General features: G+C 38.2%; 1 protein-coding gene across 1 annotated transcript in view; it reads right to left on the reverse strand.

Annotated features, from left to right (window-relative positions):
- UBE2G1 (ubiquitin conjugating enzyme E2 G1) overlaps positions 1-26096 on the reverse strand; it is a 103575-nt gene that overhangs the window by 28143 nt on the left and 49336 nt on the right. The window contains exon 2 of the mRNA XM_082861359.1: positions 4764-4866. Coding sequence (XP_082717485.1) covers positions 4764-4866 — 103 coding nt within the window. The remainder of the gene's footprint in view (positions 1-4763; positions 4867-26096) is intronic.

The following is a 26096-nucleotide window of genomic DNA, read 5'->3' on the forward strand; positions in this document are numbered from 1 at the left end:
TCCCCGGTGGCGCAGTGGTTAAGAATCCACCTGCCAATGCAGGGGACATGGGTTCGAGCCCTGGTCCGGGAAGATCCCACATGCAGAACAACTAAGCCTGTGAGCCACAACTACTGAGCCCGCACACCACAACTACTGAAGCCCACGCGCCTAGAACCCGTGCTCCACAAGAGAAGCCACTGCAATGAGAAGCCCGCACACCACAACGAAGAGTAGCCTCCACTCGCTGCAACTAGAGAAAGCCTGCACAACAAAGACCTAACAAGCCAAAAATAAATAAGTAAAATAATTTTTTTAAAAAAAAGCTTTATATTAGCTGATTGGAATCCCTATCATGAAAAATTGCCTTAGTCTATTGAATTATTTTCAATCTTTAAATTTTAATAGGACTATCCTTAAAAGTTTAAAGTACACAATTTTAACTCTGTCTGCAATGTCCTCACCCATTCTAAACTAATCATGCAATTCCTTACAGTTTTTCTCCTACAGGTGGAATCTTTAACTTCTCTAATACCTGTGAAAATCCTACTTGTTATTTTTAAAAGCCTAGTTCAGTAGTCCCAACTTGTGGGCACAAACTTCTAGTGAACAGTGAACAGCCAAGTTAGCAAAAAACTCAGAACACTCAAAGAGTACAAAACATAGTAAACTAAATACTAAAATGTCACATATTCACTATTTTTCAAATATATAAAGATCTACTATGATGAACAAACTGGCAGTTTATGAAAAGCATCAATGAATTAAAAATACCTTCCCTCCCATTATACATTCTCTTCACAGGTATTAATAGTATAATTACTAGCATGATGTTAAAAAGAGGTATGAAACCAATAGTTTCACATTTGAAAAGGTTGAGAAATCTAGGCCTAGTTCAAGTTTCTTCTGTTAGACTTCCCTTACTGTTTTTGTATTAAATTATAAAAATCTTACAAGTATCAGATCCTATCATTCTACTTTGTCAGATCCTATCATTCTGCCATATTTACTTATTTAAATGATATACCATATGCTGCCATCTGAAATTTTGCTCAACACTGTTCTTTTATATATTCCTGATAATATCTGTCTCCTGTTTATTCATTTTTACCTGCCACAATTTTTCTATTACAATCAAAATGTTTGCTTCCGATTTCTTTTGCTATTACAAACAACAGAATGTTGAACATTCTGAACTCTTTCTAGGCATTGGGTTTTACCCTAGAAATGAAACAAGACAAAGTTTAAATAACTGTTTAAAGTCACACAGATAACAGTGGTAGCCTCAGGGAGCTAAACAAAGACAGTCTCCAAAACTCACGTTCTTAAGCACTAAATGATAAGTGGCATGGCACTGCCATTGATCAATCAATTTCTAAGCCATGCAGGCAGGTTCATTCCCTCCAAAATTTCATTACAGAATATATGGCTTGCGCCTCTAAGTTTTAAACAGAACTGTGGAAGAATTTTGTTAGTGTAAAAGAATATTAATCAGAGAGTTTAGTTAGCCACCTCTTCATTTTCTATACCCACTCAAGGTAAGGCAATAATACTACAAAATACATATAATCTTAAGATTCTCCAAATTCTTCACATCATTGGCAGAGGTAGGAAACAAAATTAAGCATACTTCTTGAGCACACTAGCCATTAGTGATGAAAAAAAGAATAAGAGATACAGGAAAGGTACACATTCACCATTCCCTCATACAAATTTATAAGATTTATGATTACATGGTGCTACCTATGTCTCCTAAAGTTTCTGTAAAAACCTACTGCCATCCTACCTGACATTTTTCTTGCCGAGGATATGGACAGCTAGCCACACTACTTGATAATCATTAGTCTGAAAATAGCAGGCATGTCACACCAGTTTCGGAATGTTTTTCATAGAGAAAGCCTCAAGACGGGGCTTCACTGGTGGTACAGCTGTTAGGAATCTGTCTGCCAATGCAAGGAACACAGGTGCAAGCCCTGGTCCGAGAAGATCCCACATGCCACAAAGCAACTAAGCCCGTGCACCACAACTATTGAGCCTGCGCTCTAGAGCCCACGAGCCACAATTACTGAGCCCGTGTGCCACAACTACTGAAGCTGGCGCGCCAAGAGCCCATGCTCCAAAACAAGAGAAGCCACCACAATGAGAAGCCAGCGCACCGCAAGGAAGAGTAGCCCCCGCTCGCTGCAACTAGAGAAAGCCAGCATGCAGCAACGAAGACCCAATGCAGCCAAAAATAAATAAATAATTTTATTTTTTTTTTAAATTCCTTATTTTCTAAGCCAGCTAAAATCCAATTTCTGTTGCTTGAAGCCAAAAGCCTACTAACTATTACAGTTACTAACTCTTCAGTTCCCACTTTAGACATCTCTTCCTCTGGGAAAAATTCCCTGACACAGTCATAACCTGCCATGCTACCAACGAGTTCTCACAACACCTAATGCCTCCCTCCATCATGGCTGTCCTCAAAGTGTATTAAATAACTATGCAATGAGCTGTCTTGCTGACTAAACTGTAACCTCTTTGGGAGCAGTGACTATTAGCTAATTCAAGATCATGTTCCTAGCATCTAGCATAAGAGTACTGAAAAAACTTTTGGAAACTAAATGAATGGGTAATGTAAATGCCAGTATACTGCTTTATTTTTGCAACCATTCTAAGTAGGAAGTCGCTAAAAGGGACGGCCTAAACTCAGTAAATCATAAACCTCTTTTTTGAGGGCTTTAAAAACAATTTTATAACTATCAGCACATGAATTTTAGAAAAGGTCATTAATAAAAAGCAATCATACCAAAGTAATTTTGGATGATTATTATAAGGTCTGTCAATTGCATTAAGGCTTCATTACTCACAGGATGTTCAAAGTACGTGTGGCACTGAGGTTAAACTGCAGCCCAGGTGGGAATCAGGAAGGGACAGTGCAGAAGTGGCAGCCAGTTGTCTCGTCAGCAACTCCAGAGGAGCTGCCACAAATGCTTCTGCTGTCCACACCTCAGATCAACAGCCAGCAGTTTTTAAATGTATACGAAAGGCCAGAAATAGATTTTTATTGGCGGCAAGAATGGCCTAATTAGTGCAATGAGTATTAAAGTGTCTCTCTTTGGTAAAGCTGAAGGGACACAACATATATATGGACCAGCTGATAATATTTAGAGATGCTTGCCACCATCACACGAAAAAAGTGTACGAATTTTGCAAGGTCCTTAGAGATCGAGGTCAAACCTGGATGCCTAGGTAATCTTCTACACAGACATTAGTTTAGAAGAATTTCTCTTGTTATCACATATCAACTTTAAGATTAACAAGATTCTGTCACTGGAATGTTGCTGTATATCCCTTGAGTAAACCTTCACACAATATGTTTTGATTTAAAAACCTAGAAGACCAGAACCTCATCAGGCTCATAGGCCAGGCTGTATGTATGACTTTTGTGTGCAAACTTTGGTAAGAAATTTGCTTTCAAATAAATAATATTAAGGTTGTAGAGGAATACCTCTAGGATGGCTTTCACTGGCTACTGTTATTTACCAAACTAACATTGTAGAATGACTAAATTGAGTTATTTTAGTTTGCAACAATTACCAATGCAGAGACTTCCCTGGTGGCACAGTGTATAAGACTCCGAGCTCCCAATGCAGGGGCCCCGGGTTCAATCCTGGTCAGGGAACTGGATCCCACATGCATGCCACAACTAAGAGTTCATATGTCACAACTAATGAGCCTGCGAGCCGCAACTAAGACCTGGTGCAACCAAATAAACAAATAAATATTTTTAAATAAATAAATAAAAATAATACCATTAAAAAAACAATTACCAATGCAAACATACCGCTGGGAGATCAGCAAAAATTCTGATTGGGAACAGTTGTGACAAAACATAAATCATTTTTTTCAGACCTCAGAAAACCCCCAAATCAATACTACAGCTCAACTCTGTATGTCATATACCAGTTTGCTTTGGTATAGAACTAGCTCTGAATTTTCTCTTACATCAGGTGTTGGCGAAGGGGAGACAAAGGAGTTACCATCTCAGAACATCTAAAATAAAACTATTCCACCATCAAAAAAATGTTTGATGTATCCAAATCCTTGCTGCTTAGAACCATCAAGGACCACAGTTGAGTGACCAAGTATACTCCCCAAGAAGGTCCCTGCTGTCCTTCAGTTGTATGTCTTTGAGAAGGTTGCTGCATTTTTTTTTCAATACCTCAACTTCTATAAAAAGTGTGAGGGCTTCCCTGGTGGTGCAGTGGTTGAGAGTCCGCCTGCCGATGCAGGGGACACGGGTTCGTGCCCTGGTCCGGGAGGATCCCACATGCCGCGGAGCGGCTGGGCCCGTGAGCCATGGCCACTGAGCCTGTGCGTCTGGAGCCTGTGCTCCACAACGGGAGAGGCCACAACAGTGAGAGGCCAGCATACCGCAAAACAAAAAAAAAAAAGTGTTGAGACTTGTACTAGTCACTAACATCAGATAGTCAAGATCCATCTTACAGAACATTAAATATTAGTAAGTTTAAGTTGGTCTGCAAACACACAGAACAGAAAATCAGACTGTGGTCTTTGAATCTAAAAATGTATTACATAACGTATTTAAGAAATTCCATCTTTTTCTGTTGCTCTTTGATTACACCACATTCTGTTGTGTATCTTTACATCAATTAATAGTGATTAATTAAAACTGATTAACTTTATCACTTTTATAAACTGGGAAACTTCAGTTTGTCAAAATAGTTTATATTTCAATTGCTAAAAGAGCTCCACTTGGATGTTAGTTCCATTATACTTACTAAAGTGTATCTGGAGGACCAATAATAAGGACTTCCCATCGGTAGAGATCATTGTCATCTATTAAACCTGCTGAAAAGCCTTCCACTGGGTTTTTGTTGAGTTCTGTGGAAAAAGAAAATGTTTATCAAAAATTTTAAGTAAATAATCTTCACCCAACATTCATTACAGAACTTGAATATACATGTTATAAATTCTAACCTGTTAAATGAACACACCTGGATCCATTAGCAAAATGCTACCTGATGTCCAAAACATTTCCATTTCTATAACACAAAGAAGCAATGGGTAAAGCAAAGTATCCAGAAAATCAACTTCTACTGTGCCCTTTTACTTCTACCCTGGTTTCCAGCTAGGTTCTCACCATTCTAGTAGCTCCCTAGTGGTATATAGGTATAGCCATACAGAGAGCTTATTAAAATGCAGGTGTCAGGACTTCCCTGGTGGTCCAGTGGTTAAGACTCCACACTCCCAATGCAGAGGGCCCGGGTTTGATCCCTGGTCAGGGAACTAGATCCCACATGTCACAACCAAGACCCAGAACAGCCAAATAAATAAATAAACATTTTTTAAAAATAAAAAATAAATTAAATTAAATAAAATGCAGGTGTCAGGCCCATCCCCTAGAGATTCTGGTTCAGAGGGAAATCAAACCAATATTTCTGGTAATTCTTATGCTGTGGTCTTCAGGATACATATTCAGAAACACCAAGAGTGCCTGATATCTTTTCATTGGAATTTGCTGCTTAAGCAACGTTCATTTATACTAATAACTATATGTCTACATGAGTAAGTCCTCTGTATTCTTGGGGATATACAACTACAGTTGGCGTTCATGTGCGGCCCATCAGACTCTGAGCACAAAGAGAGCAGAGGCTCCATCCATCCTGCCTATGTGTGTTGACCCCCTTGCTGACCAGAGTTTCCAGCACCCAGGAGTAGCTTAAGAATAATAGCTGGATAGCCAGGAGATGGAAGCAACCTAAGTGTCCATCATCGGATGAATGGATAAAGAAGATGTGGCACATATATACAATGGAATATTGCTCAGCCATAAAAAGAAACAAAATTGAGTTATTTGTAGTGAGGTGGATGGACCTAGAGTCTGTCATACAGAGTGAAGTAAGTCAGAAAGAGAAAGACAAATACCGTATGCTAACACATATAAATGGAATCTAAGGGGAAAAAATGTCATGAAGAGCCTAGGGGTAAGAGGGGAATAAAGACACAGACCTACTAGAGAATGGACTTGAGGATATGGGGAGGGGGAAGGGTAAGCTGTGACAAAGTGAAAGAGTGGCATGGACATATATACACTACCAAACTTAAAATAGATAGCTAGTGGGAAGCAGACGCATAGCACAGGGAGATCAGCTCGGTGCTTTGTGACCACCTAGAGGGGTGGGATAGGGAGGGTGGGAGGGAGGGAGACGCAAGAGGGAAGAGATATGGGAACATATGTATATGTATAACTGATTCACTTTGTTATAAAGCAGAAACTAACACACTATTGTAAAGCAATTATACTCCAATAAAGATGTAAAAAAAAAATATGCACAAAAAAAGCATAATAGCTGGAGCCTACAGGAACAGCAGTAGCAACATGAGATTTTCCTTTTCCAGAGAGTGCTCTAGCACGGATGGGGAATGACAGGGGCTGGGGACGAGAACAGAGGCAAAGAACTAGTGAGGCGGCGGGGAAACAGGCCATGAGGGCACCTTAGAGGAGACAGGTAAGAAACAGTTCCTAGAGACACAGAGCTTAATAAAGTAATGACCAATCCATGGTGAGTGTCATGTCAGGATTTTTTAAACAGCTTTAATGAGATATAATTGACATTCGGTAAGTTGCGCATATTTAAATTACATTATTTTTTTACATATTGATATATGTATACAGCTGTGAAGCCATCACCACAGTCACGATTGTGTGTGCGTATAAATATATGAATCACCAACAAGCGGCACTGGTTGGCTCAAATTGAGAAGTGGGACAAAGCACACAGGAGAGCGATTGAGAGAGGGCTTGCTGGGAGGCTGAACAGGTTTGTAATTCTCATATAATTCCTGCCATCATCCTCAAGGAGCTCAGTCTCATGATAAGTAAGTATAATACAACTCAGAGTGCTATAAAAGACTGAACAAAGTGTGTTAGTAACTGAGAAGAAAATACTAATTTTTTGAGGAATCAGAGGTGGTTATTTCAACAGATTTAACACTCCAACATGCCAGTGAAACACAGAGAGAGCCAAAAGTGAAAGTTTATTTATATTTCAACGTGAATGGCTTCTTTTCTCAAAATTTGAGGGGAGATTTTTTTTTTAATTTATAAGTCTAGTATTTTTGCCTAACTGGCCAAACAGATTTTTATAAATAGTTTTAAATCAGTACTGTGTTTTGAAACACAAGAAATGCATTTTTACTTTTAAACAGCTATTCTAAGACATTTTAAAAATACTGAAAATGCAAATAAATAGTATTTCAATCTTGTTATTTTGTTTATCAATGCAAACATTTACTGAGTGCCAATATGCTGCAGACATACCGGGAAAGATCTGAAAGTCCCACTTTTACTATCAACTGAGGGACAGAGTGGAGCATAGACAATTACAATCTGGGCAGGTAAAGTCTACACTGAGTTATCTCATTTCTAACCTTTCTCTAGACAAACACTGGTATATTACTTAGACCATTTTCTCCAACACTATATACAAGAGTCTTATGGAAGATTCTATAATTTATCTAGAAATCACCTAATGGTTGCATTTTACATCAGAAGTTCAGTGGAATTTTATAAATGTAGGTGGGTAAATTCTTAAATTACCATACATGGTCAAAATTACCCTTGAAAACGTCCTTACACTTTCCATAAAGTAAATTATTCCTTCTCACTTTTGTCAGTACACCGTAAGTTCTTTAAAAATCTTTTGCACATTCTTTCCACACTTTTCTTCTACAGGAGTGATTGTGTCCATTCCTTGTTTCATTAAGTAATGCAAAAGTAATGCTGCAAGATGTCCATCTATCTCAGTTTTGTCATGGCTTTTGCCCATAGCGTGGATCCTCATAGCCTAGATCCATGGGTATTTAACAGGCTTAATCTAACTATTAGTGGCAGATCGTTACCTACCTTCATGATTCCTTCAAGGTCCAATTCCTCCATGGGGCCTTCCCTAAATAATTTACCAAATAATCTTCTTTTGACTTCTGCTAAATTCCTATTAATCATACTTTTAGTCTGTACTGCATCACCTGGCACTTAACTATCAGCTCCTGATTCCCACAGAAGTAAACAGGCAATTAAATGCTCCAACATTAGTACAAGAATTTGGAGGGGCACAAAGAAGGGCACATTATAATCATGAAGAGACAGAAAGGCGTCTAAAAAGAGAAGAGACATCTGAAATAAGACAAAGGATTTTGGTGGAGAAGGTGCAAGGCTTACACAGAGGAACATATACAAAAACTTGAAATATGGAGATCAGCATATGGGGGGCGGGGGGGCGTCATACAGCTGAAGCTAGATAGCATGTCGGAAGGACTGCAAAGAGCCTTTAGAAGCCATGTTAGTTTAGACTTTATCCAGAGAGAAATGACGAGCCTTTGAAGAGTTTGTTTTTGTTTTGTTTTGTTTTTAAAACAATGAGGTGACCTCATGAGATTTACTTTTTCAAAAATCAATCTCTCAGTATATGAAAGATATGTGGAAAAAAAGTATGTGAAAGAGTAAGGCCATGTGATGACGAAGAAACCAGAAAGGAAGCTATTAAAGTAATCCTGAAAAGTGTACCTTTAGTATATGGTAGTGGGAATAATAAACAGGGATACACAGGAGATAGAATCCATCAACCAAGCTTGGTGATGTGGGGGGTTTTAGATAATAAGCCAAAATTGACACACATTTTCCTCAAAAAGTTTATAAACACTGAGTTACCATACAGCCCAGTAATTACACTCCTAGGTATATACCCAGGAGAAATGAAAACATCTACCCATATAGGAATTTGTACCCAAATGTTTATACTGCAGCATTATCCATAACAGTCAAAAAGTGGAAACAACCCAAATGTCCATCAATGAATGAACAAATTATGATATATACATACAATGGAATATTATTCAGCCATTAAAAAGGAATTTAAAGTGCTGATACATGCTACAACTTAGATGAACCTCAAAAACATCAGGCTAAGTGAAAGAAACCAGACACATAAGGTGACATATTGTATGGCTCCTTTTATATCCACAAATCCGGAGACAGAAAGCAAAATGGGGGGTGAGGGTGGGGGGGTGGGATGGGACGGAGATAGAGTATGATAAATGAGTATGGGAGTTTTTGGTGGGGTGATGAAAATGTTTCGAAACTGAGAAGAGACAGTGGTTGCACAACATTGTGAATACACCAAATACCACTGAACTGTACACTTTAACATGGCTAGTTTTTTTTAAAAATGGTTGGTTTTATGTTATCTGAATTTCAACTCAATTTTTTAAAATGATAAATAGGTTTCTACATAGGGCAACTGGGTAGGAGTCTGTTTTTTTCTCTGAAATGGGAATTATAATAAAGATGTGCTGATTTTAGGGGTGAGGGAAAGAAATAATGATAGGTTTGGTTTTAAGTACCTATGGGGCATAAACAACACATTGTTTTGTTTGTTTTTTTATATCTTTACTGGAGTATAATTGCTTTACAATGTTGTGTTAGTTTCTGCTGTACAACAAGGCGAATCAGCAATATGTATACATATATCTCCATATCCCCTCCTCCCTCTTGAGCATCCCTCCCACCCTCCCTATCCCACCCCTCTAAGGTCGTCACAAAGCACCGAGTTGATCTCCCTGTGCTATGTGGCAGCTTCTCACTAGCTATCTATTTTACATTTGGTAGTGTATATATCAGTGCCACTCTCTCACTTCGTCCCAGCTTCCCGCCCCCGCCCCGTGTCCTCAAGTCTGTTCTCTACGTCTGCATCTTTATTCCTGCCCTGCCACTAGGTTCATCAGTACCGTTAAATACATTGTTTTAAAAAGAAATTTGAGCTAGAGACTCGGGGTTATCAGAATATTGCTGATAATTGAAGCCATAAGAATGGTTAGTGGCATCACCCAAGGAAGAGCCTGAAGTGTGAACTGTAGAGAATCTAACTAAAGGAATTCTAGAGAATACCAATATTGGGGGGATTAAAACAAAAGAAGTGGCTACAAAAGTGACATAAGTAGGAAGAAAACCAGGAAAAAGCTAGATCAAAGAAGTCAAAGGAGGGCTTCCCTGGTGGCGCAGTGGTTGAGAGTCCGCCTGCCGATGCACGGGACACGGGTTTGTGCCCTGGTCCGGGAGGATCCCACATGCCGCGGAGCGGCTGGGCCCTTGAGCCATGGCCGCTGAGCCTGCGCGTCCAGAGCCTGTGCTCCGCAACGGGAGGGGCCACAACAGTGAGAGGCCCATGTACCGCAAAAAAAAAAGAAGAAGCCAAAGGAGATGCATTCCAAGGAGAAAGTTACCAACAACGACAATTACATGCTGCTCAGGAAAGAGGGGGTCTAAATTCAGTCTACTGGGTTCAGTTAAAAGAAGGGCAAGGCTGCCCTAGGCCTAAGTATTTAGTTTCGGTGCAATGGTAAAGCAGAGACAGGCCATGCCGGCAACACTGAATTGACAAAAAGAAGGTGAAGCAGAAAAATACAGGTGGAAACTTTTTCTAGAAATTTGTGATGGGAAAGTATAGTAGCCATAAGCAGATGAAATTTGAGCAGGTTTTTTTTAATGGGAAAGGCCAACGAAAGATGTTTAAACATCCTATCACATTTAAATGTTAACAGAGATACCTCATACTGTATTTGAATCCAAATATAAACAATAAAATTTAGCTGGAAAAAAATGCAGATTTATTTTTTAACATACTCTTGGGTGGAGGTGGCCTTCCTAAGCAGAATACAAAACTCAACAGTCAGATTATACTACACAGCATATTTTAAATCCACTATAGCAATAAAGCTTAAATACAAATGAGAAACTGGGAGAGAATATTTGCAGCACAATAGGTAAAAGTCTAATATCCCTAATACAAATAGAGTTACTGTAAATCAAAAGAAAGAGTAAACATGCAAAGGGTACAAACATAATGGGGGAAAATGGAAATTGCTAACAAACACAAAAATCTAGCCTACTTAAGATAAATATTTAAACCAAAAAGTGCCCATGCTTGGGTTTCTTCTTAGATTCCTAAGGTATTACAGAGAAGTTCTGAATGTGACAAAGATAAAGATACATTTTTTTCTGAATGCTACCTGGACACAAGTAGAGTTGGAAAGAGCTAGAAAGAGCTCTCTTTCCCTCATATCATGAATGCTAAAACAAAATTATAAAGTTCTAAAGCACACAAAACTAATCAATAATATTAGAAATCAGAACGATATCATCTTTTCTTCTTTTTCTTTCAGAGTGGTGAATGAGAGTGGTATATGGGACGAAGAATGAAAGAGACTTCTGGGATGCTAGTAATGGCATGCTGTACATAATATTTATGCATTTTTCTTTGTATATATAATACTTCAATTTTTAAAACTCAGTAAATCCCGAAGCGCCAGTGATTGTTAAATGAAAGTTATGTATGCATGCTGTGAATCTGGAAATCACTGTGGGCCAAAATGGTCTACAAACCATGAATTTAAAAAGAAATCAAAGGCAAGGTAATGTCCTTGAGAATAATGATTTAGATAGGTATAAGTAATGGAAAATAATGCATGAGCAGGCTTGCTATGATAGAGTCATTATTTCAGAATAAGACTAAAAGAGAATGGGGAGTACATATGAAAAGTAAAAACTCCACAGTCCTGAACCTGAATCAGAAGTATCGATGTGAATTCACAATATAGCTTTAAAAATGCTGAGCTCTGTCCACTAAAAAGGTCGAGAAAAATGACCAACTCTGTAGCAATGAGAATCCCTAGTGCCCAGAATATGGTCTCCAAATATGAGTTATACTTAAAGGGAGCAGGGCTCTTCAGAAAAATGGCTGATTCCAGGTCTGGGGTAGGAAATATTCTAGGATCATCTCATACCAGATAAAAAGGAAGCTATCAAATAATACTATGGTCTTGTTAAAAGTACTCAGCCAACTTGAAGAGATTCCCACTGGCTCAATATGGGACAATTTGAGTATCAACAGTTAATAACCACAAAAGATTGAAACATATGTTTTAACCCATGAGTTGAAAAACAGTGACTTAAAAAACAACAAACTAATTGGTCCCATTACAGGATGCTAATAAACCATTTTGTTATTTTGAAAACGAATTTTTTAAAAAAAGGCGAAGGAATCAAGATTTATTCTTCCTTTTCTATACAAATGTTATTGTCAGGAAATCAAACAGTAACTACTATTTGATCAAATGAGTTATCTCTCTATAGAAACGATGCAGTTAAAAAATGAAAAATTATGGGAGGGAGGCTCAAGAGGGAGGGGATATGGGAATATATGTATACATATAGTTGATTCACTTTGTTATACAGCAGAAACTAACACAACATTGTAAAGCAATTATACTCCAATAAAGATATTTTTTAAAAAAAGAAAAATTATTGAAACATTGCCATTTTTTCATTTTAACCTAGGCATTTTAGAAAGGACAACCAGACATTAACGTCTCCTGATAAATAAACCACCACTTACGAAGTGATCTCACCTGATCTCACCAGAACCCCCAGACACAATTCCCAATTTATAGAAAATACAGAGAAATATGTTTAAGAACATTCCCGAGACACAATTAGCAAAATCTATACTTTGGAAAATTCTAAAAAGCAAGGCCTAGAATCCTCAATAAATATACTGCACAGGAAACAACAGAGCGGACTGAATTCAAACTTTTAAATAATGTATGACACGTGCACAAATTTAGAGGCCGACTAGATCTAACAATATTAAATTATTGTTAATTTTTTCAAGTGTGGTAATGATAATGTGTTGGTTTTTTACTCCCTTTTTTTTTTTTTTTTAGAGATACATTTACAGACAAACAATGATGATGTTTGAGGATGTGCTTCAAAATCACAAGAGACGGGGGTGGAGGGGGGGGCAGAGACAGAGCAATCAAGAGTGGTTGTGACCTAATAACTGTTGAGGCTAGGTGAGCACATGGAGGTTCGCTGTACAGTCAGTCTACTTTGGTATTATTATATGTTTAAAGTTTTTTCTCCATGAAATTTTTTTTAAATGCAAAAAAAACCCAGTTTTAATGTAGTCTAAAATAATGGTTTACAATATTCTGTTGATCATGTGAAAATAAACCTTCACTGAGCCTTGGCAAAAATACAAGGTGTCTCAAAATAACAACATTCAAAGACCCAAGTATGTCCTTTTATACTTGGCTATTAAGAAAATAAGCTACTTTAACTGTAAATACCCTTTGCCAAGACTAAGTCTAACAGCTACAAAGCTAAATACAAACTGTTATTTATAGTCTAGAAATGATGTTCCTTTATGTCTCAATGGTTGTAGTCTCCTGCTCTGGGGAATGTGCATTCCTGTCAAGTTTATTTATGTATCACACAGCTGGCTGTAAGGTGTATTTCTATAAAGTTACTATTTTTATGCTGGCTTCATTTTGAACTGCTGAAATCTCAGATAGAACCTTTTATCCAGACACTATCTAATTACTCTTCCTAAGTATTGAGATGGTTTGTCAAAACAATTTTGACCTTATTATCAGAGGAATAAATTGCCATATTACTTTAAAACACTCATCGCCAGAAACCAAGTCACCAAAATTAACTGGGAAAATATTCCTGTCTTGCAAACATCCATTAACTAACCAATATCAAAAAAAGTAATGTATCAGCAAACAACCAACGGTTTGTTCATATTTCCTCTAAAGGTTTTTTAAATGCATCAATTAAATCACCTTTACAGATTTCTGGTAAACTTTAAAAGTCTGCTTAAAATCAGAATTTTTTTCTTTACACTATGTCATAAACCAGGGCTAACTGATTTCCTAATCCAAAACATTTTCAACCTAGATGAATCTCTTTCACTGTGCTTCAAAAACATAAGGAATATGGAACAAGCAGAAGGGGTCAGAGATAGTATCTTGCAAAGATTTTGCCAATATGCTTCTGAAAGGATTTGCTTGGCAGAATGCCAGACCACATTCCTAAAATAGCACTTAGGGAAGTTCCGCTGCCTGTAATGTTTCACCTTGCTTACATCCTCTTCAAACACTTATTACCTAAGGGCTCTTCAACAGTAAGTCCTGAGTATGTTGTTGTTTGTGCTTAAATACAGCAGCAGCAGCTCATATTTCTGACAAGATGTGCTGTGGCAGGAATTCCCCACAGTACATAAAATGTTACACCTTGACACTATAGTCTACGCTTATTTTTAGAAATAATTTGATAAAGACACGATGTGCAGGGGGGCGGGGGGGAAGGGGGCGAACACAACACTTGTGAATTTCATCGCAGAAGAGAAAATATGGGCCATAGTTTGGCACAGAGTATGGTATTATGTCAGTCAAACCTGGGTTTGAATGCCAACCTCTCTCACTACCCTTAGCACCTTAAACAAGTCATTTCTCTTTTTGAGTGTAATATGCAAAACACTGTCCATCTTGGAGTACAATAAATGTCAATTGTCCATTTTCCTCCTTTGAAATTGCTCATTAGACTACAGGCTATAGAATGAGTACAGGGACTTCCCTGGTGGTGCAGTGGTTGGGAATCCGCCTGCCAATGCAGGGGACCAGGGTTTCAGCCCTGGTCGGGGAGGATCCCACATGCTGCCGAGCAACTGAGCCCGTGCACCACAACTACTGAGCCTGCGCTCTAGAGCCCGAGAGCCACAACTACTGAGTCCGCACGCCACAACTACTGAAGCCCACATGCCTAGAGCCCCGTGCTCTGCGACAAGAGAAGCCACAGCAATGAGAAGCCCGCGCACCGCAATGAAGATTGGCCCCAGCATGCCGCAACTAGAGGAAGCCTGCATGCAGCAATGAAGACCCAATGCAGCCAAAAATTAATTAATTAATTAAAAAATAAATAAAATAAAATGAATACAATGTTCTTTAGAATCTCAAGAACAAGCCATACCTTAAATACTTCTTTTTGGAAATACTACCCACCCCTGAACATCACACTGAACTGCTTGTTTTGGTGTTGTTTATTCTGTACCAGTTTATTCTGTACCCCATACCCTAGGGCCATAAAAATAAGTGAGTGAATACCTGACAAGCCAAAAGAATGAGATCTCGCTGAGGATTTTTAAAATCAGAATTAAACAAAGGGAGCCCCAATCCATGGGGGAGCCTGAGAGCTGCCAATAGCCACAGCTCAAATCTCAAAGAGAAAACAGATATGTGAAAATGAAGCCAAAATGAAGTCAAATACACAAAAGTAAGCAACAAGAAGAGAGGTCCTAACAGAATTCTAGTTCCTTAAACCTGGTACCTGCCCTCTTCCATAAAGTTGGTTAAGGGTCATTTTTCCTTTTTTATCTAAACTTACTCTAGTTCAATTCCTGCCGCTTCCAACTAAGAGTACGCTTTTCTCCATTCAAAGAGTCGTATTTTTAAGCTTTCGTCCCAGTTGGTCTCTAGTCAGTTTCCCCTCGAATACTGTATAGCAGTGGCTCCTAGCTTTCCTTTACCCTCAGCCACGTTACACAGGGGTTACAATTGGTTCTCAGCAGGGCTGGCAAGGTATGATCACCCCCAAAGGCAGATGAATGGGGTAATCTATTCACTCTGCCACCAACTGCTGAGGGTGAGAATCATTAACCACTTCACTCCATGCTTATTTTCTTAAGTACTACTCAAATTAAATTAATATTTCTAATAGCTCTTATCTCCTTATCTATTTGTTTTGTATAAAACTAGGTAAGTTGCACTGCTTCATGTATCAATACATGGAATGTGCTTTTTTTCTTTCTTCTTTTTGCGGGGGGGGGGGGGGGGTGCACCATGTCACACAGCTTGCAGGATCTTAGTTCTCCGACCAGGGATTGAACCCTGGTCATGGCAGTGAAAGCGCCAAGTCCTAACCACTGGACCACCAGGGAAGTCCCTGGAATGTGCTTCCTTTTGTATTTCTCCAGGTTTCAGCAACCTCAAAGTGAAGTCTACATCTCCTTACCATCCCTTGTTATTATACTCACTTGCATGAACAGCATCACAATCAAAATTCCCCTAACACGATGATGAGGTTCTCAAATCTCCATTCCAACTCACTTCAAGCTCTCTTCAACCACCTAATACTACATATAAAAACCCAGGAAGACTTCAGAAAAACAGTCTCAAAGAAATTACAGAAATATGAAAGAAGATATTATAAAGGAACAGAGACCTGAAAGGCAAAGTATAAGAGTTTAGAAAAGAACAAAGACAGGGATTACAGTCATTTTAGAAATTTAAAAATTGGGGGGTGGGGGGTGGGGGCGGGGGAGATACAAGACAAATCATGGTCATAACTTTAAGAAATATACCTTAAATGGGACTTCCCTGGTGGTCCCGTGGTAAAGAATCCACCTTACAATGCAGGGGACTCAGGTTCGAACCCTGGTCAGGGAACTAAGATCCCACATGCTGCGGGGCAACTAAGCCTGTGCGCCACAACTAATGAGCCTGCACTCTAGAGCCTGTGCGTCCCAGCTAGAGAAGAGAAAACCCACGCACCACAACAAAGAGCCCGCGCGCCGCCAAAATCGCACGTGCTGCAACTAAGACCCAACGCATCCAAAAAATAAATGAAATAAACAAATAATAAATCTTTAAAAATAATTTTTTTAAAAGCTGCTGCCTATAAGGATCCCAGTGTCAGAAGCCAGAACTGAGAGTGCTCCCAGAAACAAAGATGAGGCACACCTGCTGCTCCACCCCCACCCACCATAGTCCCTGGGAGGGCAGCAGCATCTCCCCCGCCCCAAAAAAGAAATACACCTTAAATGAAAAGGTAAACAATTACATGTTGAACAGAGTAAAGATAATAGATTAAGCAGATATACTTTAAGTTAAATTGATACTCTTGAAGAGATTATAATATAAATGTCATAAATAATATATGAAACTCTCCTGTAATAAATAACTAAATATGCAGGCTAAAAACATACTCTACAACCCACAAAAAAACTGGTACAAAATAAACACCACCAAAACATCTGTCAAATGAGAGGTACTGAGTTTTAAAGCAAAACAGTATCATGAGCATCCAGACAGAAAAAAATCAAGTCAAATGTAGGCAGGCAGGTAGAATCTGGTTGGCCTCAGATTCTTCCACAACAGGGAATTCAGGAATACTGAATGAATAATCACAGAATTCTGAGGAAAAGTGTGATATAAAAAATGTGAAACATAAAGAAGGGGTAGAAACAGCATGGCATTAAGCTCTCACAAGTATTGTGAACTTAAGGACTTAAGTTAAATCACTTCTTGAAATAACTGCTGGGAAATTAAAGAATGCTGTAATAGAAAAACCAAGGTGAAAAGACCATGTACTTACTGACCGTTTAAATACATGACTAAAACTAAACAACCATGAATGGTTATAAGCTTTTAAAAGCATATTATAAATCCTGATAATGTTAAAATAGGTCTAAGCAAAAAATAAATAAAATAAAATAAAAATAGGTAGGTAGGTAGTTAGGAGAAAGGAAGAAAGGGAAGGAAGAATATATGCATGTGTTTATTCCCTTATCCTGGTTTATCAATAAGTCAATGGGTTTTACTAAAAGAGACTCAAAACTATTTAGAGGTTTTTATAATTTTCTTCTCTCGGCTTTAGGACTATTTTAGGAATTCATCCCTTCTTGTAGTAACAAACACCTGTTTGTAGTAACAAACATCTATCATGTTTGTAATAGTACTTTAGTTTCTTTTTTTCAGTCAAATGCAACCAATTTAATTAAAAATTTATAAACGGCATGCATATTATAACTCCCTATTTCTACATTCATTATATATGCATTAAAAATATCTGGAATGATGTTCATCAAATGTAGGTGATGGTTATTACTAAGTGCTTGGTTTCTTTTTAACTTTTTCTTTAAATTATGAAAAAAACCATTTATTCTAAAATAACACAGGAAAATAAATTGTAAGCAGTCACTCTACCTCATCTTTCAAAAATAACCGTTATTAATAATTAGCTCTATATTCTTTCAGATTTTAAGTATATTACCACATAGTACAGAAAGATCATATCATTTTATACCGTAGTCACTTAAGTATGGTATGAACATTAGATACTTTCTCCCCCGTTCGTTCGTTTATAATACTGCCATAAAATTTTTTGTACTGTCCTGTACACCTGTGGAAGCATACCTAGAATGTATAAGTTGAATTGTGAGTCAAAGGAACATGTATATCATCTACCAAAAACTCAATTCAATTTATAGTCCCAGAAACACTGTAGGTTATCTATTTCTCTACAGCCTTGGGTGTTATCCTTTTCCCGCTGACAACTGATAATTTATACTTCCTACATGCATTACCTATTTGTATTTGTTGTCCTTTTTTACCTTAAGTGATTCAGCCTTTTCTTATTGATTTGGGTGAGCCTTATAAGCTGTATGGCTCTTTATAACTGCCATTTTTGTTTTAAAACGTTCTTGATTTGTTATTTTTTAATTTTTTGCTAAACAGAGAAGTTCAAGGAGTATAAGTTTTTTTAAAAAGTCAATCTTTTTTCACAGCTCTTTGGTTTGTCGTACATAGAAAAAACCTCTCTCCCTCAAGCCCAGATTAAAACATTCTTGATTACTTTCTTTCATTTTAATGATCTTATCTTTTGTTTTATCTTAACCATTGGCTAATTGTTGACCATGGGCAGGTCCCTCTATCTGTAAAGTGAGGATAACAGTGTCTATTTCATAAGGTCTGTTTGAAGAACACATTCATGCACCTAGAGTGTCTAACCCAGCAGCTGGCACATTGTAAGCAATCAGTAACTATCACAATCCTTTCATAATTTATGTAAACATAAAGACATAAATCTAGCTCCCCTCCACCTATCGCCAGTATGATAAGCCAGTTGTTCCAAGGCATTTTATTAAATAATCCACCTTTTCCCCAAGAGTTGAAAGCCAGCCATTGGTAGATCCTGGACTTGAAGGTCACTGAACTGTAAATTCACTGCTTCTTTCCACTATGGCACTGAATTCTGGCTTTGGTTTCATATTTGCCTATAACAGCATCTCCTTTTATAATGTTTGACTTACCTTAAAATCTACCAAGAAAAGAAAATAACTCAAACTGGTAATCCCATTCTCTCACTTGTTGTACACATATATAAATTTCTAAATTGGATACAGAGCACCTAGAAAGAAAGCATCCTAAATAATTAAAAATTAAACTCCCTAGGGACTTCCCTGGTGGCGCAGAGGTTAAGAACCCTCCTGCCAATGCAGGGGACACGGGTTCGAGCCCTGGTCCGGGAAGATCCCACATGCTGCAGAGCAACTAAGCCCGTGCACCACAACTACTGAGCCTGTGCTCTAGAACCCGCAAGCCACAACTACTGAACCCACGTGCCACAACTACTGAACCCACATGCCACAACTACTGAGCCCACGTATCACAACTACTGAAGCCCGTGCACCTAGAGCCCATGCTCCACAACAAGAGAAGCCACCGCAATGAGAAGCCCACACACCGCAACGAAGAGTAGCCCCCGCTCGCAGCAACTAGAGAAAGCCTATGCACAGCAACAAAGACCAACGCAGCCAACCAACACAGCCTTGTTTTTATGACTGGGAAATACTTGTTTTAGGTAAAGAGGAAAGAAAGATGAGCTTACTGACAGTGAGTCTTTTTTTAATAAAAGTTGATTTTGCCTGTACACACACACAAGTATTTCAAAGTCTCCAATAGCTTTACAGTGTATCTATAGCTATGACAGAAACTTAAAACAAAAATTACATATAGCCCAGATAAAACGACTGATAGACAGTCAAAAACATTAGACTATTTCCAACTGAAGGGAAGGACAGATCCCTAAAACAATACATGAGAAAACTGGACTTAAACCCAGAAAATGATAAAAGAAGCACTGAAGCTAGAGGAAGATGGTCACTGACCATCTAGATGGAAAGTTTATGTAGTTCTTAAGGCAATCTAAGGAAGGAGCTGGCTTCAAAGCCAACAGAAAATGTTTCCTATGCTAACTAGTAGTTTGGCTTAACTGCATTCCACTGGCTTTAAAAGAATGAAAGAAAACAATTTCATAAAGAAATGGGATGCAGTAACATATGCCATCAGATGAAGGTTAGGATAACACACTGATTGAACCAGGAGAGGTCCCCTTCCAATCTCATTTCCTTGATAAACTCTAAACACAAAGTTACAAGACTGTGTGATATTTAGGGCCAAATGCACCTGATATTTACAACATCCAAACTCTCATCATTTACATAAGACAGCAGCCAATGATTCATTATACAAATCTGACTTATATACTAGCAGGAAAAAGTCAAAATTCTCTTGCTGTGTCCTTAACTCTTTCATATTAAAAAAAAAGAAAAAAAGAAAAGCTACGTGTTAGTGCATTATCAATCTGAATGACAGCTTAGTCAAATTTAGTTTTTAATTATGAAAATTCATATCCATCCTGTGCTTACTTGCACTCCAAGCAGAAAGTCCTTTCATAGTCTTCCTCATAAATGAAGAACAGGTAAGCACATATTTTTTAATTGTTTATATAAATTTAAATATATCCCACGGGATTGACATATATATGCTACTATGTATAAAATAGATTAACTAATGAGAACCTACTGTATAGCACAGGGAACTCTACTCAATGCTCTGTGGTGACCTCAATGGGAAGGAAATCTAAAAAAGAGGGGATATTATGTATACGTATAACTGATTCACTTTGCTGCTGTACAGCAGAAACTAACAACATTGTAAAGCAACTATACTCCAGTAAAAATTAATTTAAAAAATAAAGTAAAATATATCCCAGAGTTTAAAATATTTCACTGTAGATATGCGCTAAATTTTAATTAGTAAATTCCCTATTTATAGTTGTTTTAAATTTACTACAGCTACAAATAGTATTTTGTATTCTAATCTGGTAGGCAAGAATATAACTTACTTTACTAATGGGGTGAGTTTTATTTTATATACTAATTACAATGAAATGCCATGCTATTCTTGTCATTTATCTGTTTTTTTTTAGATTTTCATCTTTTTCTTAATTCTTTTATTAAATAAAATTATCAATTTTAAATATTATATTCAGACATCTACCTTTGCTCTTGTTTCTAACTTTCAGTTGATTCTCCTGGATTTTTAAAGGAGATTCATCATTCGGCAACATATTTGGTATCTTTGTTTCCATTATTTGTGTGTTGCTTTTCTCTTGTTTTCCTACAAGGGCTAGAACAGTACCAAAAAATATGAACAACAGCAGTTATATACATCTTTTTATTATTCCTCACTTTTAAAATACATGTAATTACTGATAATTTCCAACAACTATTATTTATACATTAAAGCAGGTCCTAAGTTATTTTTTTGCTTTGGGGTTGTTTTTTGGGGTTTTTTTGTTTTTGTTTGTCTGTTTGGGGGGGGTGCTTTGGTTCGTTTTTATTTAAAAAAATTTTTTTTGGCCGCACCACCCATGGCACGTAGGATCTTACTTCCCCAACCAGGGATCAAACCCATGTCCCCTGCACTGGAAGTGGGGAGTCTTAACCACTGGACCACCAGGGAAATCCTGGTTTATTTGTTTTTGGTTTTTATTTACTTATTTGGCTGCGCCGGGTCTTAGTTGGCACCTAGGATCTTCGTTGCCACATGCAGGATCTTCGTTGCAGCATGCAGGATCTTGAGTTGCGATGTGTGGGACTTGGTTCCCTGACCAGGGATCGTACCCAGGCCCCCTGCGTTGGGAGTGTGGAATCTTAGCCACTGGACCGCCAGGGAAGTCCCCCATGCTTTGTTTTTTAAGGTAAAGAATGGAAGCCAGATTTTTTCAAATGCCTTTTCAACATTTGTGTACATCATTACTGATCACAATCATGGGACTGTTTCTTCATTAATGTATTAATATATAGTACCAGTAGTAACAGGAAAAGATTATCTTAGCAATCCTAAGTAGAATCCCATTAGTCATTTATCGATACTATTTTGTTGATTTCAACTTGCTAAGATTTTACTGAAGACACTGTTATCTGTAACTGGGATTGGTCCAGAGGGTTTCTGTGCGCTCTGTCAGATGTTGATATTGGACTCAGACTCAAAATAAAACAGGAAGCTTTACAATTTTTACAATAGCATAATTAAAATAAAGTGGGAACCAGAATAAACACATTATTGGAACATGCTAGACAAAAGCAGGCTCTTTGGGAATTTATAGAATTGTCCATTGGAGGAGAGGGGAATAAATCCAAAACTTATATCACATTTGTATATAATATACATTTTACCAAAATAACTTAGTTAAAATATTTTTTTTTATTTTTTGGCTGGACTAAGCAAGACATGAATCACAAAAGTCATAACTCAGATGACTTTCCTGGCGGTCCAGTGGTTAAGACTCTGAGCTTCCACTGCAGGGGGCACGGGTTCCATCCCTGGTCAGGGAACTTGCCTGCCACACAGTGCAGCCAAAAAAAAAGAAATGGGGGGAGGGTCCATAAATCAGAATGACAGCTTTGTCTATATAGAAATGTAACCACTTGAATGACAGGGGAAAATTACTAACATATGACCAAGCGTTAATCTTCTCTTAGTGCACATAAGTGGATTCATATTACAAAAACAAAAAAGGCAATGCACAAAGTAAAAACTGGAATGGGTAATATAAATGTAAGATGTTCTAACTCAAATGCATATTAAAACAATGTGATTTCTGGTTCTTCTATTTCCTCTAAGTAGGCCCAATCCCCCTCGTGCCATAGGGAGAAAAAAATAAATCTAAGCAGAAGGCCATTCCAGTTCCAATACAAGATTTCTTCCAGAGAGGAGAGTAACACATGTGACTATGTGAAAACAGCAGTGATATATTCCTATTAATTCACTTTCTGGTATATCTCACCATCATGCCTTAAACTCCTCCTCAAACCTTTCCTTAAGTTGGTACTACTTGATACGTTTCTCTAATTCTAATCACAATTTATTTACTTTATTTGTATGTATAATCACATTAGCAAAAGGAGAGAACCCTGCTGCCTGATGAGAAATGGAGTACATGTAATATACCTTTACTGAAAGGCATACTGTGCATAATAGTGATTTTCTCCACATTGAGTAAAAATGGCTTCTAGAAAATGGGATGCCCTGTAAAAAATACAGGTGAGCATAAGAGGCCTAGAAAAGGACATACAGTCAAACAAAGAAGTTGGAAGTGATAAAGCTTATTAAGGGAAGAAAACCATAACACAAGAGCTTGACTATGACCACATCCTCTCTCCACCATATAAAAGACAGTGTTCATTTCTATGCAAGAGAAAGAAAAATGAAGGTAACATTGACTTGGGCATGGCATGGTGCTTTTCTGAAAAGCCAAGAAATACTTTTGTACCATAGATTTGTAACCATAACCGGCATGTATGCCACTAAGCACTATGTGGATATAGCAGTAGGATTTTGTATCTTCAAAATTATGAAGGTAAAAGTGGAGGAAGAAGAGAATTCGGTAGAAGAGTTATTACATTGCAAAGCAAGTCCTGAATTGTTTCAGAGGTTTAAGAACAGTGCAAGAATACACAAATTTAAATATCATTGGTAAAACAGCTTCTGGTAGCAAGGCTACAAAAAATCTCCCCCAGTGAATTGTGGAAAGCTACTAATAAATATAGTAGTGCTGAAGAGCAAATTTGTAATCTCAATGAAAACAGATCTTTTTTGGGAAATGAAAGCCATCTTATACTTTCATTTCATAAAACAAGAAAAATTTGTCAGACGAACATTGCTTTTATAAAGAAAAACTGAAGGGGATGTTAACCTAAATTCTTTGTTGGTATACTCTGAAAATACAATACTTAAAATGTGGAATTTTTTTTTTTTTTTTTTTTTTTCCAGTACGCGGGCCTCTCACTGTTGTGGCCTCTCCCGTTGCGGAGCACAGGCTCCGGACGCGCAGGCTCAACGGCCATGGCTCACGGGCCCAGCCACTCCGCGGCATGTGGGATCTTCCTGGACCGGAGCATGAACCCGTGTCCCCCGCACCGGCAGGCGGACTCTCAACCGCTGCGCCAACAGGGAAGCACTGGAATGTTTTTTTCTATGTACTTTTTTAGTATTTTCTGAAAAAGTCTGGAGGGGGGCACTTTTTGTAAAGCATACTTTTATGGGGGGAGGGGGGCGCAGGGAATGCAGCTCAGCTTGTGGGATCTTAGTTCCCTGATCAGTGGAAGCACGAAGTCCTAACCACTGGACCACCAGGGAATTCCCGCATACAATCTTTTTGTAATCAGAAAATAAAGCTATTTCCAAGGCAGGAGGAGCACTGAGTTTATTTTCATCCTATACATTCTTTCGTTCTCAACTTCCCCATTTTCTGACTCAACTGTGCAGGTTCCAGACTTACGTTCAACCATGCCCTACTCTTTTCATTTACTCCATCTATTCATCATCCCTGACGTTTCTTAAATGTCTCTAGTGACCATCTACTTTTAGCACTGCTACTGTCAACATCAAGTCTAGGTTTAATCTTAAAATATGATTAAAATTATCAACTGTTTTCCACCCATACTGAAGATTATTTTTTTCTGTATTAACGGTAAGGATGTTTTTTGAGGATGTTGTATATTATATTATATTCCTTTCTTATGAGAAAAGGAATTCAGGAGAAATAATTTTCTGATCTCAGTAATACTTAGGCCTCTTCAGAGTGTGTCCTTTATTTTTATCTTATCTATACCATGAATTGTGTAACTGATCATATCTGCCTTTACACTTTGGTTGTGAGAAACTTAAGAGCCAGTTTACACCAGCGGTAAGTACAAAGAATTATTTCATATGTATTTTTAGTAAAGCTAATTCTAATGAATACTTTATGCCTGTATCCATTGTTTTCCTTTCACTCTCACTTCAAATTGATGTCAACTTGTTGGAATTTATTCATTCATTCAAATATTTATATTTAAGTATGTGCTAGGCGTTGGGGATATAACAATGAACAAAATAGTTCCTGTTCTCTTTGCTCTTGAGACAAAAGGGTCTCCAGGATCTTTCATGCTGATGGGGAAAGATAAACTATAGTATATCAAATGGTGATAAGCCGCTGTAAACTACTTTTTGAGCAAGATGGGAAAGACAATAGTCTGACAACTTATCAAACCAAAAAATATTTAAGCAATGTTTTACCTCATCATTTTCCCTACTCTTAACACTGTACAACAACATCAATGTACTTGGTGCCTCTAAACCATACACTTCAAAATGGTTAAAATGGTAAGTTTTGTTCTTTGCGGTACGTGGGCCTCTCACTGTTGTGGCCTCTCCCGTTGCAGAGCACAGGCTCCGGACGCACACACGCTCAGCGGCCATGGCTCACGGGCCCATCCACTCCGCAGCATGTGGGATCTTCCCGGACCAGGGCACGAACCCACGTCCCCTGCATCGGCAGGCGGACTCTCAACCACTGCGCCACCAGGGAAGCCTGGTAAGTTTTATGTTATATATATTTTACCACAATTTTTAAAAAAGGCTTTCTGATCCTCTCACTCTCATGGTATATAACCAAATTTCTTAGACAAACTCTCCCCCTAAAATTTAGCTTCATCTCAATCCTTTCTCATCCTCTACTTCCCTGAATCACTGACACTCCAAATACAACCTGAGCCTGTGATTTACACTCCCACTTCCCCTCAGACCTTCCTCCCTCAGGCTTTGATGACTCCCCTCTTTCTTTCCTAGTTTTCTCCTCCCGCTCTGAACACCACTTCTCGCATTTTAATGGCTCCTTTTCCTCCACCTGCCCCCCAAACACTGCCTTCCAAGAGTAACCCATCATCTGCCCTTTTCTATTTGTTCAACAATCTACTCTTAGGTACTTGCACACACCAAAGGCTTCAAAGTACTACCTTGTGTGGGGTGTTACCTCCAAATTTACCTCTCATGAGCTTCAGAATCTACTTCCCAACAGGACCTCAACCTAAGCTCATCCTCCCCACCAAACCTGTTCATCCACCTGACTTTCATTACTTCCCCTTAGTCATCCAACCTTGAAATCTGGCAATCATTCCCTATTCCTGCCTCTTCTTCACCCATTACATCCAACTAGCCTACTAAATGACCCTAACTTCCAGTACCTTCCCCAATAATCTGACCTACAAACTGTCACCAGATGGATCTTTCTTGGACAAAAGTTTGGTCATTAACCCAGCACT

The sequence above is a fragment of the Leucopleurus acutus genome (genome assembly GCF_964270905.1).
Source record: "Leucopleurus acutus genome assembly, chromosome: 19".
NCBI classification, from domain to species: Eukaryota; Metazoa; Chordata; class Mammalia; order Artiodactyla; family Delphinidae; genus Leucopleurus; species Leucopleurus acutus.